Below are 20,046 nucleotides of genomic sequence, written 5' to 3'. Positions count from 1 at the left end.
TGAAAAAGAGAATACGTACTTAGTTTATCTCTTTATGTAAATGATTTAAATCAATACATGGAATGACCTAAATGGATTTCCCGATGTCATCGAATTGATTGATCGTTTATTCACGAGTTCATTAAATCAATGTTTATTTCACTTGACTCGGATAATTACTCAAAAAAGGGCCGAAAGTATGCTTAATTTGTTCGGATTGGATTTTATCAGGGAGCTTTGATCGTAAGAAGTGTAAGATTTTTTTATCCGTGCATGGAATTATATACCCCTGAAAGAGAGGTGAGTGTAAAAAGTTATACAAAATGTTTTTGTTGTTGTTGATGTTGTTGTCTAAGGTAATGCATAATGTGTGTTATTAACATTTTTCTCCTGGTTCGACTTCACTGATACAAAAATTACACAGCAAAGCAAGCTTGCAATATTTATATTAATAAATAACATTTAACTCTGATACTTCCAAAGTCTGAGATATAATTATAAACATGGCCCTAGATCGCTCACCTGACCCATCGAACTCATCCGAGCAATTACCAAGACAAGCATCCTGACTTAGTTTTATAACAGTTGAGTCAAAAATGTTTTTTTATACTTGGGCGCTGTGACCTAGTTTTTGACCACAGGTAATCCATATTAAAACTTCACCTAGAAATCATCAAAACAAACTTTCAGATTAATTTCAAGGAAGGGGCGTCCGTGGCCGAGTGGTTAAGGTCGTTGACTTCAAATCACTTGCCCCTCACCGCTGTGGGTTCGAATCCCAACAGGACTTTGGATTCTTTCATGTGAGGAAGCTATCCAGCTAGCTTACGGAACGTCGGTGGTTCTACTCAGGTGCCCGTTCGTACCTGAAATAATGCAAGGAAGGGCACTTGAGGTCTCCCACCACCAGTAAAGCTGGAACGTCGCGATATGACCTATACTGTGTCGATGTGACGTAAAACCCCAAAAAACAAAAACAAACACTTTCCAGGATGTTTGGTTTAAAACAGTAGCCAATAGAGTGTTAACAAAATTTTACTATTTTTAGCTCCTGTGACCTAGATTTTCATCCGAGATGACCCATGTTCGAACTCATCCGAGCAATTACTTAGACAAGCAACCTGGCCATGCCATGCCTGATGACAGTTGAGTCAAAAAAGTGACCACTAGAGTATTAACAAGGTTTTCCATATATGGGCGTTGTGCCCTAGTTTTTGACCCCATGTAACCAATATTCGAGCTTGACCTAGAAATCATCAAAACAAACTTCAGATTAATTTCCAGGATATTTGGATCAAAACAGTAGCCACAAGAGTGTTAACAAGATTTTTCTATTTTTAGCTCCTGTGACCTAGTTTTTCATCCGAGATGACCCATGTTCGAACTGTTCTGAGGAATTTCCTAGACAAGCATTCTGACAAAGTTTGATGATGATTGAAGTAAAAATGTGACCAAACAAATGTGGACGGATGACGGACGTTCAACGATCCTAAAATCACACCCTGAGCAAGCTCAATTGTTGTGGTGATGAAAAAAATATGTTAATAAGTGTTTCTAAAAATAGAAGTAGGCCTCTATCCCACTTGGCACCATTGTTGTGGTGTTAAAAATAAAAAGCCTTATGTTTTTTTATATATAGAATGAAGTTACTTATTACCTTATGTTCTTAGTTTGCTCAGGTGTATTCTTTAATGGGATAAATCTAATCGTCAGGATGACACCACCCTTTGAATGCAAAGGGAAATAAAACACAAATGTTGAATAAATTCAAATCAACCAAATTTTTAATGAACTAAGTTTTTATTTACACTTACTTAAAAGTAACTTTAAGTTAAACAAGTTATTAATGTGTAATAAACATGAAACAGTTCTGTTTAACCAAAAATATGAAAATCAGAATAAACTAGTTTAATAAAAGATTTAAACCAGTTGAAAAGTGTTGAAAATGTAATAACTGAAAATATAAAAAATAATCTTAATGATTCTGTTGTTAAACTAATTAACATAAATAGTAGCAAGCCCTGTTTTAATCTATATCATCAAAAATAAGGATCTAATAATTCAACATGGCTGCTACTTAAAACCAAGAAAATATATTTATTAATCTTATTAATCTGTGAAAATAATTACTTAAATTTCTTACAAATTTATCAAAAATGTTTCAGTGAAATTAGATAATCTCTAAGGTTCATTTAAATGCTTAAGTGCATAAAATAAATTAAATAGTTAATTTTATTAACCTTAGAGAGTTTTTAGAGATGTTACTTTTCCAAAAATTAGCAGCAGAATGTCAAAATTTCCTAAGATGCTTGTATAAATGGACTTCTGCATCCCAGAGGGAGCTAGTATCTACCTACAGGTGACACTGTATGTAACAACTTATCTGATTGGTCAAATTACAGCCAACCAGAATTTACTTTACAAATGATCTAGGCTTATCAGTACTTTACATAACTACTCTAAAAATAGATTATGATTCATGGAAAATTTTGGAACAGTATCAATTGACCATGATTATAAAAATAATAATGTTTTGCAAAATATATGTAACAATAAAACTTGTAACTAATATCAACTAAACATATTTACAAACAGATATAAATTCTAAATTAACAATTTGTATCTCACTAAGTTTAAGGACCAGTTTATGATAAAATAGAACCATTCTCTATAAACATACATGTTGTATATAACTATATAAAGGAACTTTAGCCCATGTTAAGTGACTGTAACATAATAGTAATGTATCAATTACTAGTAGTTCTACAAAGTTACTCAATACAATTATATTCAACATTTAACTAGTGAATGACAAGGATGAAATGTCTATAAAACAATGTATGTTTAATACAATTAAACTTTAAAATATATTTCTTGAAAAATATATATGAAGATTATATATTATTTACAGCGTCCTGTGAACGTTGCCTTTGCCTTGTTGATCTTTATTCTTGTTATTTTTTACTTCTTGAGTAATATTATACAATATTAGGTAATGATTATATAACCTGTTGTAGTTGGAATCCAACAAAACACCGGTTTTAGAAAAAAAACAATTCATTGCAAAAAGCAATAATTGTTTTCTAAGGTAAAACTTGACCTTAAACTGTATTAAAGATACCTCAAAGAAATAGCATATTATCATATCAAAAATAAATAGAATTGAGTTACCTATTACCTAATATTTACTTTTTAATGTTCTTTGTTTGCTCAGGAGTACTCTATTATAGGGAAAAATATAATCGTCAGGATGACACCACCCTTTGAATGCAAAGGGAAATAAAACAGATGAATAAATTTAAATAATCCAAATTTTCAATGAACTAAGTTTTATTTACATTTAACTAAGATTACTTAAAACTAAACAAGTTGACAATAAGTACTGTAATATAGACTGTTACCATTTAAACCAAAAATGTGATTATCAGAATAAACTAGCAAAGTAAAAGATTTACACCAGTTGAAAGTTGTTAAAATGTAATAACTAAAAATATGAAAAATAACCTTAATGATTCTGTGCTTTTAAACTAATAAATCTGAATAGAAGCAGGCCATGTTTTAATCTATATCAACAAAAACTAGTAACTAAAATCAACTAAACATATTTACAAACATATATAAATCATACAAATGCTAAATTAACAATATGTATCTCACTAAGTTTAAAGTCCATGCTAAGTTAATTCTGATCATTAAGTTCTTCAAAGTTACTCAGTACAATTATAATCAGCATTAGGCTAGTGCTTAATAAGAATGAAATGTTTATAAAACAATGCATGCTCAATATGATTAAACTTTAAAATAAACTTAAATCTAAGTTATAGTTTAAATCCTTAATATTACTTCAAAAATATATATGAAGATTATATGTGCTATACTTCTTGTGGAATCCAACTTTACAACAGTACTTGTCATGATAAACAAAATAGATTCGATCACCTTAAAAATTAATCAAAAAAAGTTTGTTCTTTAACTGACACTACCATGAATTATGAAAACAAAGATCAACATAGACACTTGGCATTTAATGAAGTGTTCTATGACACAACCTAGCAACACATCGGCATCGGCAAGGATAGCAAAAAGGAACACATATGGTTGAACACATACTAACTTGAACACATTTAAATGAACACTGCATTTCAATGCAACTTATATATATATATTCCCCCGTATAAAATGTTAGGGGCATATAGTGTTACCCCGTTCCGTCATTCCGTCCTTCCGTCATCATCAGTTTCCGATCATTATCTTGATAACGATTGCACATATTCAACTCAAAGTTAACATATGGATATATCAAAGGAAAATGCGGGTCAAGTTCGAATTTGGTCATGGCCCCATGATTTTTGGCAGAGTTATGCCCCTTGATCAAATTCAGTTCCGTTAATTATCTCCCAAACAGTTGTACACATTCAACTCACATTTGAAATATGGATACGTCAAATGAATGCGCAGGTCAATTTCGAATTTGATCATTGTTTGATGATTTTTTTTGCAGAGTTATGCCCCTTTAACTTAAAAAGGACATTTTCAGTTTCCGTCTATGATCTCCCAAACAAGTATGTACATTCAACTCAAATTTCATATATGGATATGTCATAGAAATGTGCAGGTAAAGTTTGAATTTTGTCCTGATTTAATGATTGAGATATGCCCTTAACTTTGAAAAAAATAAGAAAATTCCAGTTTACGTTCATTATCTCTCCAACGGTAGAACACATTCAACTCAAATTTTACATATTGATGCGTCAAAGGAATCAGCAGGCAAATTTCTAATTTTGTCATGGTTTGATGATTTTTAAAAGAGTTATAATGCCCATTTCGCTTTGATTTTTTTCAGTTGCCATTCATTTTGTCCCTACTAACTGTACATATTCAACTCAATTTGATATATAGATACATTAAAGGACTGGGTAGGTAAAGTTCGAATTTGGTCATGGTTCAATGAGTTTTGGCTGAGTTATGCCCCTTTACCTTTGAAAAAAGGGGCAATTTTCAGTTTCTGCTCGTTATCTCCCAGCCATTAGTACTAACTCAAATTTAATATATGGATATGTCATAGGATAACCCTGGTCAGATTTGAATTTGGCCATTGATAATTTTGACAAAGATATCCCTCATAAACTTTGGAAAAAAAAGAGAATTTTTTAGTTTCTGTTCATTCTCTCCCCAAGAGTTATACAACTCAAATTTAACATCTTACATCTTATGAATAAGCAGGCCAAGTTTGAATTTGGTCATGGTTTGATGATTTTGGACAAAGTTATCTCTCTTGAACGTTGAAAAAAAATTGAAATGTTCTGTTTCCGCACTCTTACTTTTGTTGAAATGTATCTAGTCAGCTACAAATATGCAAAGTGCAATTTAAAAAAAAGGTTAGCACTGAATACTTTAATTGCCTTGAACTTTGTCTAAAAATGGTTTGTGGTAACATTGAATAGTTGAAGGGCTTTGGAATAAGAATGAAAAAATAGTTTGTGCAAAAAAATATGGAACTAAATATTTTTAAAAATTTGAAATTTTTGCTGCATGCGGGGCCATTCGTGGCATGACGACACATTTCTAGTTTATAATATAATAATCGATATTTCAATATTGATAATTGTAACAGAATAATTGAACACTTTGTATATCATTTAGCGAATGAAATTTCGATATATTGGATAAATACAAATGTAAATAATTGATGATACTAAAACAGTCCAGAAATACTGATTTTGTTGCGTCATGTTAGCTGACCATCATATTTTGTTGCAAAATGTTTTGCCAGACTAAGTATGCAAAAAGCTGAAGAAAATGTCGAGTGCTTGGTTTTGTCCTTTAACATATTCCTTAGATACCACTATTCAATGAAAATTACCCATTTAATACAAAAAAGTTAAGACAATAGCAATGCTAATAAACATAGTATTAAATGAAAGCATGTTGACATAGGCGTTACTCGTTGCCTTCTCTACGGTATTCTCCTTGGTTATCGCCTTCCCAATCTCAATTTTACAATCCCTCTCAAACATAACATCAATGTAGATATTTGTTGTATTTAAAAACGCTTCCTTATGTCCATCCTTGCATGGTTTGATAGCTGTCTTTACACAGTCATAGGCGCTTTTATACTGCCTTCATAAATAAAACAAAAATATAAATAAGAAGATAACTTACTATTTTCATTGGCTAACAATTTACAAGTTGACTAGTCAAAAATAATGCATCTCTCTGTTTGAATATTAAACTTCAATGTTTGAATATTAAAATTCAGAACTGATAGACAAAAATATTAGACTGTTGTGAAAAATACAATTTAAATGTTGGCAGAAATTAATAAAAACGGCGACCCTAAAACATTATGGGAAATAATAAAAGGTGGAATACGTAATGAAACAATAAAGTATGCAAGCAATAAAAAGAAAAAAGAAAATAATAAAGAACATAATCTTATTAATGACATACAAAAATTCGAAAACAAACTGTCACTTCAAACAGATGATAGAATCAATGAAGAGAATTAAAGTAAAAAAGTTGGACTTAAAGAAGCAACAGAAATAACTGACAAAGAAGAAATTCTTAGAGAAGAAAAAATATTCTTTGAAGATTTGTAAAAAAATAAAATATTTTGAATCTTTAGAAATAGATTTTAAGCATATATATTAAAACTTTACTACAGTTGTGAAGGAGTTTTAAATGCACATGAAATAAATATAGCTTTAAAAGAAATACAAAACGATAAAAGCCCAGACTATGATGGCTTGACAGTAGAGTTATATTAAATGTAAAGAACATTTTATAAAATCAATCAATCATTCTTTTGTTATAGGTAACTTCACTATCAATAACGGACATTTTCAGAAACATTTAATATAGAAAGGGGTGTGAGACAGGAATGTCCATTATCATCCTTGTTTATTATATGTCTTGAAATATTGTCAAATTACATAGAAAATGATCGCGATATCAAGGGAATATATATTGAAGGAAACAAATTAAACAAACTTTTTTGCTGATGGTGCATCATTTATCAATAATGGTACACAAATCAGGGGCGGATACAGAACATGGTTTCCTGGGGGGGGGGGCTGACATACGGGTGGACGAATTTGACAAACATAATTCAACAGGCGAAAATTGAAGCTTGGGCCAGCATCTTGGTCTGTTGTTCATGAGACAAAAATTGTAATTGATGTGTTTTATAGCTCATCTTATGAGTGGCGATGCACTTTCCTTTAAAATGAGTATATTAATGTTTTTGTAAATATTTAGTTGATATGGAATTAAGAAAAATATATGTAAATGGAGTGGGCATGGGAGGGGTGTCCCCTCCCATAGACCGAGAAAATTTTGAACTATGAGGTTGAAAATGGTGTTATTTCCTTGACTTTCTAGTGCTGTTTATTGTACCTTTTGGATGGTTTTACAAAATAATGTATTTTGTATAGGTTATTGTTTGCAGGGTTTTTCAAAAGGAATTCCCCTAATGTTAAGTAGTGAGCATTTACAAAATAACAGCACACTTACCAATGTATGCTAAACTGTTGATAAAAATAAATTCAAACACTTGATTTATTCATCTGAATAATAGACGATTTTCCAAAGTTACATTGTAAGTGATATTAAAATACTGCCTTCCTAATGTACCAAAAAAAATAAAATTAAACACTAGTATTCAATAAGAGTTTTTCCCATCAATGAATCCATTTTAGATACTAAAGAGGTCAGTACAATTTAAATTATATTTAAAAATATAACTGCCATAAAAAGTTATTAATAGCAAATGACCAATTATGTCATCTTAATAAAAAACTTAGTAAAACTACCGGTAGTGATTAAAACGCGATTCCTTTAATATTATCATTATAAAACTCGCCATCTTTTTAATTTACAAATAATAATTTTAAATTTCTTAATAATAGGACTTGGAAAAACAAAGATAGTAAAATATAGTGCACACTGTAACACATCTATTTGCCACTATCAGTGACTATTGATTTCATTAGACCTTTGGAAAGTAATAAACCAATCAATTATGCAGTTTAAACAATGAAGTCATTCAAGCATGCTGATAGATAAAGATGTCTGCCAAGCCCCTAGGCAGGAGATTAACAACTGGATGACAGCAATTAATGTTTTGATAACGGAGAACACTACAGCCAATAAAGTTTGAAACTGACAAAAATATATTCCAGCCCAGCTGGTAAACATATCTTTGGGTCAAGATGGGGTGGGGCTGCAGCCCTGAAGCCCGGGCCTGAACCCGCCACTGCAAATGTCTTTTGAACGGCTTGTTTATGTTTTAAAAAACTTTAGTCGTATACCAGGTCTTAATCTTAATACTAAAAAATCAACAATATTAAGAATTGGATCACTTCATAATACAAGTACAATATCTTGTAAAAATTACAACTTTTAAATAGTCATCAGAATTGGCAAAAACATTAGGAGTTTCTTTTAAACAGATATATTAAAAGATATTAAAAAATAATCTCGAACCAAAACTTGAGGAATTTTAAAACTGCTTGATGGCTACTTGGAAAATTAACTCTGATGGGTAAGGTAACCAAAACTAATACTCTTTTGCAGTGTTAGATATGCTTTTGCAGTGTTAGAAAACCCACCAGAATATTTTTAAAAAATCAAGAAAAATTGAAAATGCAATATTTCATTTCATTTGGGATGGAAAACCAGATAAAATTAAACGAAATATTATTAAGTACAGTTTTGAGGATTTGGGAACTTATTTGTTAAACATATATTATCAAATTATGGAAATGAACTCATGTTTGAATGTAACATTTTTAAACAAGTCGCTGATAATATATATTTCCACACACACGTTTTATAAATAACATGAATGGTTTGAAATAAAAAGTACATGTTTAACAAACAATATCTCTTCTAAAGATATATTTGGAATAACTTTGCTGATTGCGATTAATTATGTCATTTTTAAAAACTTTAAAATATTTTGTGTGAAAGTAACTACAATTCATTGAACGTCACTGAGAGTTGATTACGTCATTTTGAACGTGCGATCATTCACTCGCCCATTACAGAAAAATAATGCCAAGTAGCAAGGCGGCCGAAATAGCATAATGACTTAGATCTTGCCATAATGGCCTTGAAATACCCTAGATTTTGTTACTGTATATAGTTACATAGGTATTAATCACTTCTTCCGCTTTTATTCTATATTTATACTCGTAAATTAAACTAACATCGGTACAAGGAAACTAACCCTAACCCTAACAATTTTAACAAAAAAAGAACACCAACAAAAACAACAACAACAAAAACCAGTGATACTTACTCGCAAGTCAGATTCGTTTTCATAAAATTGGTGGCATTATTGAAGCAAGTGATATATTGGAGATCTGTCGTCAATCTATCCTCCAAACAGCCGTCTTCATAGTAATCTAATATATGATGATATAATCTAATCTAATCTAATGATCAATGATCGTGACAGACAATAAAGATAAATGATCGTGACAGACAATAATGATCATTGAACGTGAAAGTCAATAATGATCAGTGATCGTGACAGACAATTAAGATAAATAATCCTGACAGGCAATAATGATCAACGATCGTGACAGACAATAATGATCAACAAACGTGACAGATGATATAGATAAATAATCGTGACAGACAATAAAGATAAATGATTGTAACAGACAATAAAGATAAATGATCGTGACAGAAAATAACGATCAATGAACTTGACAGACAATAATGACCAACGAAGGTGATAGACAAAAATGATCAATGATCGTTGCAGAAAATTATAATCAATGATCGTGACAGACAATAATGATCAATGATCGTGACAGACAATAATGATCAATGATCGTGACAGACAATAAAGATATATGATCGTGACAGACAATAAAGATATATTACCGTGAAAAACAATAAAGATATATGATCGCGAGAGACAATAAGGATAAATGATCGTGACAGAATATTATGATCAATAATCGTGACAGACAATAATTATCAATGAACTTGACAGAAAATAATGATCAATGGACTTGACAGACAATAAAGATAAATGATCGTAACAGACAATAATGATCAACGAACTTGACAGACAATAAAGACAAATGATCGTGACAGACAATAATGATCATCAATGATCGTAACAGAAAAATATGATCAATGATCATGACAGACTATTATGATCAATGAACTTGACAGACAATAAATGATCAATGATCGTGACATACAATAATGACCAATGATCGTGAGAGACAATAATGATCAATGATCGTGACATACAATAATGATCAATGATCGTGACAGACAATAATGATCAATGATCGTGACATACAATAATGACCAATGATCGTGACAGACAATAATGATCAATGATCGTGACATACAATAATGATCAATGATCGTGACAGACAATAAATGATCAATGTTCGTGACATACAATAATGATACATGATCGTGACATACAATAATGATACATTATCGTGACAGACAATAATGATCAATGTTCGTGACATACAATATTGACCAATGATCGTGACAGACAATAATGATCAATGATCGTGACAGACAATAAATGATCAATGATCGTGGCAGACAATAAATGATCAATGTTCGTGACATACAATAATGATACATGATCGTGACATACAATAATGATACATGATCGTGACACACAATAATGATCAATGATCGTGACATACAATAATGATCAATGATCGTGACAGACAATAAATGATCAATGTTCGTGACATACAATAATGATACATGATCGTGACATACAATAATGATACATGATCGTGACATAAAATTATTATCAATTATCGTGACAGATAATAGTGAGCGATGATTGTAAAAGAAATTATCTCAATTATAATTATTTGATACTAACATAAATTGTTAAATTTGATCAAGACAGTGTTTTGACTCGTTTGTACGGACGGCAATAATCATTGACTGAAAAAAATTAAAATTAATCTTTAAAGATATACTATACTCATTTTGAGTAAAATAATTTAATCAAAAATATTTATTCAGATGTATGAAAGATGGATGGTATTTTCTTAAACTGCCAGTTTTTTAATGACACTATATATTCATAATGTGACAATCTATAGAGTGTAGAGTTTTAAATATGACATATCTACTTTGTGTGAAGTCAAACTTATTTATTTCATATTTACAAAGAGACTGTGCAATAATTATCAATATTTTGTGAAATCAGATTTGAGCATAGTGTATCTATAAAATATCACACTGATTATTTGGTGGTAAGGCAAAAGTTTTTTGAATTCGATGAAGAAATGCAGATTGTTTGGTTGACGCTTGGGGCAGTTCTGATTAGATATGCGAAACAAGTTGACAAAAATTCAATAATAAAGGTATTGATAATTTCAAGAATATCAGATACAGTAAACTCTGCTTAAGTCGGGACCGTGGCATCAGCGTCGTTATAAGCAGTTTATCGTTTTAAGCGAAATCGTCATAAGTGGAGTTTACTGTATTGAAATATTTACCTGGTGAAAAGAGAGGGCACTGAAATTTTAAAAGTTGAACATCGAACGAAAGACCAGTTTGATTTGACCTCCTCTGTTTGGATTTGTTTTCTTGTCTTTCAACTTTTGGACACGTGTTGTCTGAACATTGAAGCTTTTCTGTCCAATTGCTGTGTAAAATAAAGTACATTTATTTTGAGAATTTGTTTTTCAAACTAACGTCTCCAGGTGAGTTAACGTAACAATCTTGAGAATATATATATTATTTTATTGTTAAACAAATGTATGAATCATTACAATGTGTGTCACGTATTTAATGTTTCATGCAGCATTCGACAGAATGGACGATGCGTGAATAGAAAATTCGAAGACTTTTACTATAAAACATAAACTAAATGTCATTGAAGATTTAAACTTCAACACAATACAATTCAATATATGCTGCAAAGTCACCAAACATTTTATAAAAATACATGTATAACATTTCAAATATCAAAGCTATGACATATATATGTTCTATATGTGAATCCCAAAGGTTTTTAATGCCTTGAAAGTGCGACAATGGTCTTCTGTGTAACTCTACAGTGATGTCCCTAACATCAGCTTAATCATTCAAGGCTGTCCGGGACGCGTATTGTCCAACATGCTGTTTTGTCCATAATTGAAACTTTTAAATCATTTGAAAAATGTTGATGTCTTCATCATAGGTATACAAACGAAACATTGTGCCAATTTTCACAAGTCTGCGTTGTATAATATACCTTAACAGACGAAAAACTTCGCATTTCTTGCTATTCCGACAGCTCATGTTTTTTTTTCAAAATAAGCATAAGATTTCACTGAAGATAAAATATATCAATTTCCATTTCTAACCGCTTTTATAATTCAATGATACACTTAAATTTGATTTAAGAATATAAAGTATTGAATTGAACAATTGAAAATTACCTGCAAATTGCTTTACTTTCTTCTTGTAATTTGGCAAACAGTGTTGTATAATTTGCGATGTCATGGTCCACTTCATCAACAATTTCGGTACCATCATTGGACATTTCCCCATTGACATCTACTATGGTTTCTAGCATAATTATTTCAAACAATATTTATTCAAATAACAATAAAGCATTACAAGATTGGCTAATAAAAATAAAAAGACTGCAAATCAGAAAGCACAAAAAATATTTAACGAGAAGTTTGTATGATGACAGCGATAAAATAAATTTATTCATTGTGTACATTAAAAACTGTTCAGAAGGAAAACAAACTTTGTTGAAAAAAATCGTTAAAGATCATGTATGTTGTAATTAAAGATGGGATTAAGGATGTAACAACACTTAAGTGGAATTTTATCTATGTGTATAACTATTCTTCTAAAACAATTTCCAAACATCCAAGAACATGTACTGGAAATGTTTACACGCATTATAAGAAATCATTAAAATATGTGCATTCATTTCTAATGAAAAATTTTGCTAACACTTTATCGAAAATAAATTTGTAATTACCTCCCTTTATTTACATTAAATGCTAATTCGGTAATATCTTTACAAATAATGCTTTTTTTAGAACAAACACATTGATAAATCTTCACAAACCCTAACCCTACAAAACCATAAAATAAATGAGTTACAGGATCTATAAAAGTTAAACATACAAAAAGAATGTTCATATATTTTTGAATGCGCTTATTAAAGCGATTCAAATCAATATTATGTTAATAATATGTCGATATTATGTTAGTACTATATTGACATTATTGTAGTACTATATTGACATTATGTTAGTACTAAATCGACATTATGTTAGTACTATGTTGATATTATGTAAGTACTATGTTGATATCATGTTATATCATTTTTGTTTTTATGTTCACATTTTTTTGACATTATGTTTGTATTATGTTAGGCCAGTTTCGGAGACGTTCGGTTCCCAATCGGTCATTTAAAAATTGTTCGGTTGTCATGACTTATTTTATTCTGGTTTCCTTTGTAAATGGCCATAGATGAGGGAAAGGTGTTTATCTATTAAAAAACATTTCATAGGTTGCTGGTTGTCGACGAAAATACTAAATGAAATTAGACGACGATCTGCAACCAATCAGTAGCCTAGGATATTTACCATATTGAGTAGCGACTGGCATCAACAATCAAACTACATCTTGTCTTCCACTAGGCCTTTATTCACCATACTTGAAATCAGACTGGTCACAGATAAAGTGCCCGGCAACCAATCAGCAGCCGATGAGTTCTTATAAATACCGATTGGCCACTTACACATCACATAACAGAATGGCGGAAATCAACTGGTCACAGAAAGAATTCATATTAACCACCCGTCAAAACGGACGAAACCCTACATTTTAATCAGATGAGCTATCAACAATATTTGGTAGGTACTATTATTGTTGGCTCATCGAAAATATCGGTTGTAGACATGTTCGATCGGTTATTTGTTGAAATTTTCACGAACATTTTTGATCACCGATTAAACTTATCTTTATTGAATAGCATTTGAAAGTTGAAAAAAAGTTGAAAAACAGGTGATCAATAGGTGATATCGGTGTGAAGTACGTTGTCGTGGGTTCACTCCATAATTTGGCTTAAATATAACTATGGACCAAGCAGCAATGGCTCTAAGAAGCTGGGTGCTATCATGTTGCAATAATGTTGATCAAATTTTCATATAATGTTAATATTATGTTGCCATTATATCGATACTACCTTTAATTAGTGTTGGGTATCGGACTCAAAAATCACTATCGATAATCGGACCACCACAATCGATTGTCTGCCGATAGTATAATCAAGTTTTGCACTTATTATCATTATGGACCTATTTTCTTTTAAGGTACCAATCCATGTATGTATTTTTTTTGTATACAGTAGTGACCACATTTTGAGAATAAATAAACCCTTGTCTCCAAGATTAAAGTATGATTTGCTCTTTGAATTCAAAACAAACATCACAAATACCTAATATACTTTGTGACAGTCAATTATTGTATAATACAACTTTATGGCAGTCAATATTAGTACTAGTCAACAGGTCACAATATAAATGAGTAATATTGTAGATCACTCATTTAACTACAGTAAATAACTATATAAAAGTTTATGAGGTTATGCTATTACACACTATAATTTTCTTAAGTAGTTAGTATTAACCATGATAAGTAGGTTTTGAATACAAAGAAGACTTTAGGATCGTCTGGAATTATAGAGATTCAGTTGGGAAATTTCTATTTGACCGCGTGTAAAAAAGTTACGCCCTAAGCAATTCATGCAGTGGTAGAACTTTAAAATAATCAATTTTTAAAAAGGACTATCGATAGTTGCCGATTTTGGGGTGCTCCGATTAGTTAGCGATTTTCAGAGACAATCGGGACAACAGTACCTTTAATTTTGTTTCATGTTAAGATAGGTAGATATATTGTTGCTATTATTTAAAAAAGAACGTTTTTTTTTTCATTTTGATAAATTTTGATTGATATTATGTTGGTATTGTGTCGACAGAATATTGTCATCACTTTGACACACTATAACAGAAAGTACCCAGGAATTTACACAAAGATTCAGACAAATTAATATGTTTAGAAGTTTGATATTTCAGAATTGTACTTCTTATTGAAGTCCTTTGAGACACAGATTTTAGCTGCATGTGTTCTTACAGTAGAACTAGCACAAAATGTTCTTTGTCAATAATGTCACAATGAACATAATTGCCACATACAAGTAGAAATATATTCTAGACGAATTCAATAACATAAAAGTCTCATTTGTGCAAAACAATAGAGCATTTTAAGAGTCAGGCGACAATGCTAGATATAAATTTACTCATGAGCACAAAATGAATATTTTCTTTTCTAGTAAATTTAAATAACAAACCTGGAGATTCCAGTACTTCACATCCGCCCATTGTATCAAGTACTGTAAATACTAGATACATATCATCATCTGCAAGCTCCTTACATTCATCTAGAAGTGGTTTTAAACAATTTGTTGCCGCTCTACCCTCATCTCTGTGGAAAAAACGACATAATGAAAGAATGTTGACAGAATTTCTGTACAGTTTGAAGTTGTTGTATGTACAATGTTAATTCTGAAGTAGTTACTGAAGTATGATGAACAGTTAAACTTTCACAGACATGACATTGAGAAATAGTGGCACAAAAATCTAGATTAAGACATTCATTTTGACTTGGTGAACTATTGGATTACATGTAACACGAATGCTATGTGTTATAAAACTTATCAGACTTAAATTTTTTAATGCCAAAGAATTATCAAATTTACAATGCAACACATGAAATATGCTACACGTAATTCCTTACCTGCAAAGAAGTGACAATATTTGTGAGGAATCTGCTCCGCTGTTGCCGAGATTAGCCAAGTATGTTTTATATCCGTCAAAACAGTCTTTATTCTCGGTCATCAAAACATCTTTGCAGCCTGTAATATCTGTACTTACAGTAATACCTACAATAATTGTCAGAATAATCATAGTTTTATCTGGGTTTTTTGTGTGAGTAATTGAATGTCAGTTGGTACTGTGATGACACAATTGGGTTATCTTATTAAAATATTATAGTGAATAACCACTTTATCTTATCTTAACATTTTTGCCTAAAATTTGAATATGAACAATTTTATTTAAACCATTTCATCTTTTGAATAAATCTGATGATAATCACCTACAAAGTTATTACAATTACTAGTACTAAAATGTGTTTAGGGCCTTTCCTAATAATACATTTTAATGACAACAAAAAGACAGGTGACTTGCAGCAACTGTTTTATATTTCAGTGTTTTGCAGGACACTAAGTGAAATTCTCCAAAAATGTGTCATCCTAATAGTGAGACTTACACAGCATCAACTAACGAGAACGGATAAAGTACATTCCGAGACTCGATGATTGGTCTACTCTGACCAAGTCTAAATCTTAAATAATTTTATATTCATTTTTCAAATTACACTTTCTATCAGTCCTAGAAATACTTTTATGCATTTATGTAACATATATCAATTAACATATATCAACTTTTGTTGATTTTTTACTTGTACCAGTGAAATTGAAAATATTTGTCCTTCTGATTTATTAACCCCTGGCCCCGTGTTCACAAAGATTTAAGGATCAGGATCAAGATCAGGATCAAATTTAATAACTCTACTATTCTTCGTTGTTTATCGTCATAGATTAAATATCTAATATTAATTTGATAGAACTGGACTTGCAATAGCAATTTCATGAAATTTTAGAATAAATTTATTGTTATTTTTACAAGATACGTGCATTTTACAGCTGATCCAAATTTTGATCCTGACCCTAAAATTGATTCTTATTTTGATCCAAAAAAAAATTGTATTTGTTTTGTTATTTGTTGATTTTATCCAAAAATAGTTTGGTTTCTTTGCAAATCGGCAATTTTTTACATTTTGAATACCTATCATTTAATTTTAGCAAAACACGATTAATTTTAATACTATAAAACAATGAAAATAAAATCAGGATCACGTGATCCTGATCCTGATCTTTTCTTAGTGAACACGGGGCCTGGTCCTTCCAAAATGATTGAAACATGGATCAATTATTAAATCATTAATTAAAACATGGCTCAACTTTATTTCGAAAAGAATATCACCTCATGATATGTTATTTCTTAAAAATATGAGCCGGCTAAAATTGCTAATCAGTCTTTCGGGTGAGAATTTAAATCGAAGTCCTGTGTATGAGTGCTTGAACACTTGGCACGTTAAATAACCACGATAAGCTTTTGAATTTGGGGCATCTTTCTGCGTCTGTATCTGTCAATTATTTTCTGCTTAAATGCTCTTAGGCATGACATCTGTAAAACAGACTACAAGGCCAAATCCCCATGAATTTAACAAAATTTGACCCTCCAGTTAAAATCCTGAGGGTCAAATCAGGCCTTTTGGAAATTTGAAGGGTCAAAGAGTCATTTCAAGGGTCTAACGGACACCCTGTTAGACCACCCCACAATTAAGACAACTTTGGTCCAGTCCCGATGGTGGTCTTAATTGAGGGTTTTTACTGTACAACAGCTTCACAAATCACAAGCAGCTTCACTTATATCAACCGAAAGGTGATTATTCCTTTCAACATTGATAATGGTATCAATTGCATATTGAGAACAGAAGAAGAAATACATTTAGTGGTGTTCAACTTGATTTATCTTGTTCGATTAAATATTTGATTGAACAAAACAATAAATCAAGAAACTAGGTCAACGTTCATAAAACAAATCAAAAATACAGTAAAATTACGCTCATATTTTCTTGAAAGACGGGTCCATTAAGTATTCTTATTGTTCTGACTTATTCCACAAATCTACATTAGTAAAGTGGTAACTTTACAAAAATACTCAATGGGGGAGTTTCCCACACGCTACTGATAAGCGGAAGTAGTAAATAAGAGGTATACAAACTACGGCCACTTGATGTAAACACGGAGATTAATAGAAAGTTTCAGAGTATTTTGACTGGTCAGTTGTTAAATTAAAGAAATAATTAATTACCAAAGGGGCTTCAGCAGCAGAAATAAATGAAGATTTTATCATTTAATATTAAGGTAATTATATTTAACAAATTGAATATATTACATTAAATCTTAAACATATACCGGTAAACTGCTTTATTTTTCAACTGTACAATGTAGACAATGTAGACTGAATAACAGTATGAAAATGATCTTGGATAAATAATCAACACTTTCCTGTTAAAACTTTTTAAAATATAATGCCTTTATATACATTTTATTTACGTAGAAATAATCAAAGTGAATTATACAATATGTTTGATATAATCTATTTTTTTGTATATTTGTAAATTTATGATGCTTCAAATAAATATAATCATATAGAGTTTATTACTTCAAATTTGTTCTTTAGTAAATAAAATGCATCTAGTTATATAATTTTTAACAGATTGGAGACGTATGACCAGAAATTTAGACTTTAAGGGAGAACCCATTCTGCTACTGGGCCATTAGCTCAGTTTTACATACTTTATTACATGTATTAAGGCAAGATGTACTTGTATGTGCATTAAAACGTGACATAATCATGATAATGTGTGTCTGAAAAAATAAAATCTTCACATTATACATCTGTCTTTATTGATAATGAGTATCAATACTTATTGTATAATTCATTATATTCCATTCTAGTATGTCAAATCACTTAAATATTTTCTACAATCAAGCTAGTTTGTCAACAATTTAGAATCATGAAACAAACGTATAAAATATGTGACCCCTGTTTAATTAAGTTCTGATTTCAGAATTTTCAATTACTTTGCAAATCCTATTACCCGTTCCACACATGTATCAGTTTTGATGCTATGCACATGTCTCTGACTACAGGCAACAAAAAATTACTATAACTATGTAAAATATATTTTATATAGTAAACGGGTGCTGGATAGTAATTTTGTTCTTGATGATCAAGGGGGGATTATTATTATTAATTATTATGACAATTTGATCATTATTGGCATGGCAAATGTGCGTGACCATAACTTCATTTTATTACCATGCACACCCTTCTTTACTGGTTCTCTCCATTTATTCTTTAATCTTTTGTCTTGTGGAAAATGAAACCCTCAAAACCCATTACAAAGTGAAACACAACAGTAATTCACCATTTCTAAGGCTGCAGTGTTAATCAGCTTACTTTATAATATAAACTTTATCTTATTAATTAGATCAGTTGATTACATACTCTGCATTTTCCCATTGAAATTCAATGTAAACCAGCTATACAGCATACAGGTGTATATACCTCTTATTTGCCAGGGGCGCTGCAGAGATAACTCTGCTGGATTAACTAGAAACTCTCCCATTACAAAAATGAAAGTAGGCTGCCTTTATCTTAAAATTGAACTTTCGGGTCAAAATGAAGCTGTAAATATGGAACTTTGCCAAAACAAAGCAAATGTAAGTGCTTGTCACTTTATTAAACTATCTCTTGCTGCACAGCATAAATTTGATTTGTCAAATATAAAATTTATCACCTTGACCGTTCGAGAGATGGTATCAAAAGGCTATCTATGAGAGAGAGGGTTAGTGATCCGAAAAAGCATTTGATGTACATGTATTATTAAAGCTCTATTTATATCAACAACTTACTTGTAAGTAGATAAAAGAGAAAGAAATTCATATTTCTACTTTATCTGTTTAAAATAAGCGCGAATGTACCGGATTGGCTATATCTCTATGTGTACACCGGTCGTGACCGCATTCGGAAGGGATGTACTATTCTCCGGTCCGGTCCCTTCCGGTCTCCGGTCTCTCCCGGTCTATTTTGACCGGAATTTACGAGAGACCGGCGAATAGTATCATATTTACTGGCCCGGTCAGTGCCGGTCTTCTAAAAGTTATCGATCTTTCTAGATGAAAAATGTGTTGATATAAGATTTTTTTCCCTATATAATGTATTTCGTTTCAAATAAAATGTTTTTATTATGTGTTTTGTTGTTGTTTTTAATTATATATTTTCATTAAAGAGAAAAATGTAAAAGTATTAATTACGGGAAAAGATATTAATTAATTCATGCGAGCATAAAATG

The 20,046-nt window shown here is 30.9% G+C and overlaps 1 protein-coding gene across 1 annotated transcript; it reads right to left on the bottom strand.

Annotated features, from left to right (window-relative positions):
- Positions 1-3,868: 3,868 nt before the first annotated feature.
- LOC132722847 (uncharacterized) lies at positions 3,869-19,713 on the bottom strand. Its single transcript, XM_060707432.1, has 7 exons — positions 19,607-19,713; positions 15,793-15,937; positions 15,347-15,480; positions 12,411-12,540; positions 11,484-11,632; positions 9,281-9,386; positions 3,869-6,099 (listed from the first exon to the last, which is right to left on the bottom strand). The coding sequence occupies exons 1-7, from the start codon at positions 19,635-19,637 to the stop codon at positions 5,847-5,849; spliced, it is 948 nt and encodes a 315-aa protein (XP_060563415.1). The 5' UTR covers positions 19,638-19,713; the 3' UTR covers positions 3,869-5,846.
- Positions 19,714-20,046: the final 333 nt, after the last annotated feature.

Source organism: Ruditapes philippinarum, unplaced genomic scaffold (genome assembly GCF_026571515.1).
Source record: "Ruditapes philippinarum isolate M1 unplaced genomic scaffold, ASM2657151v2 ctg5101_1_1_1_1, whole genome shotgun sequence".
Lineage (NCBI taxonomy): Eukaryota > Metazoa > Mollusca > Bivalvia > Venerida > Veneridae > Ruditapes > Ruditapes philippinarum.
This window is presented reverse-complemented; position numbering and strand designations above follow the sequence as displayed.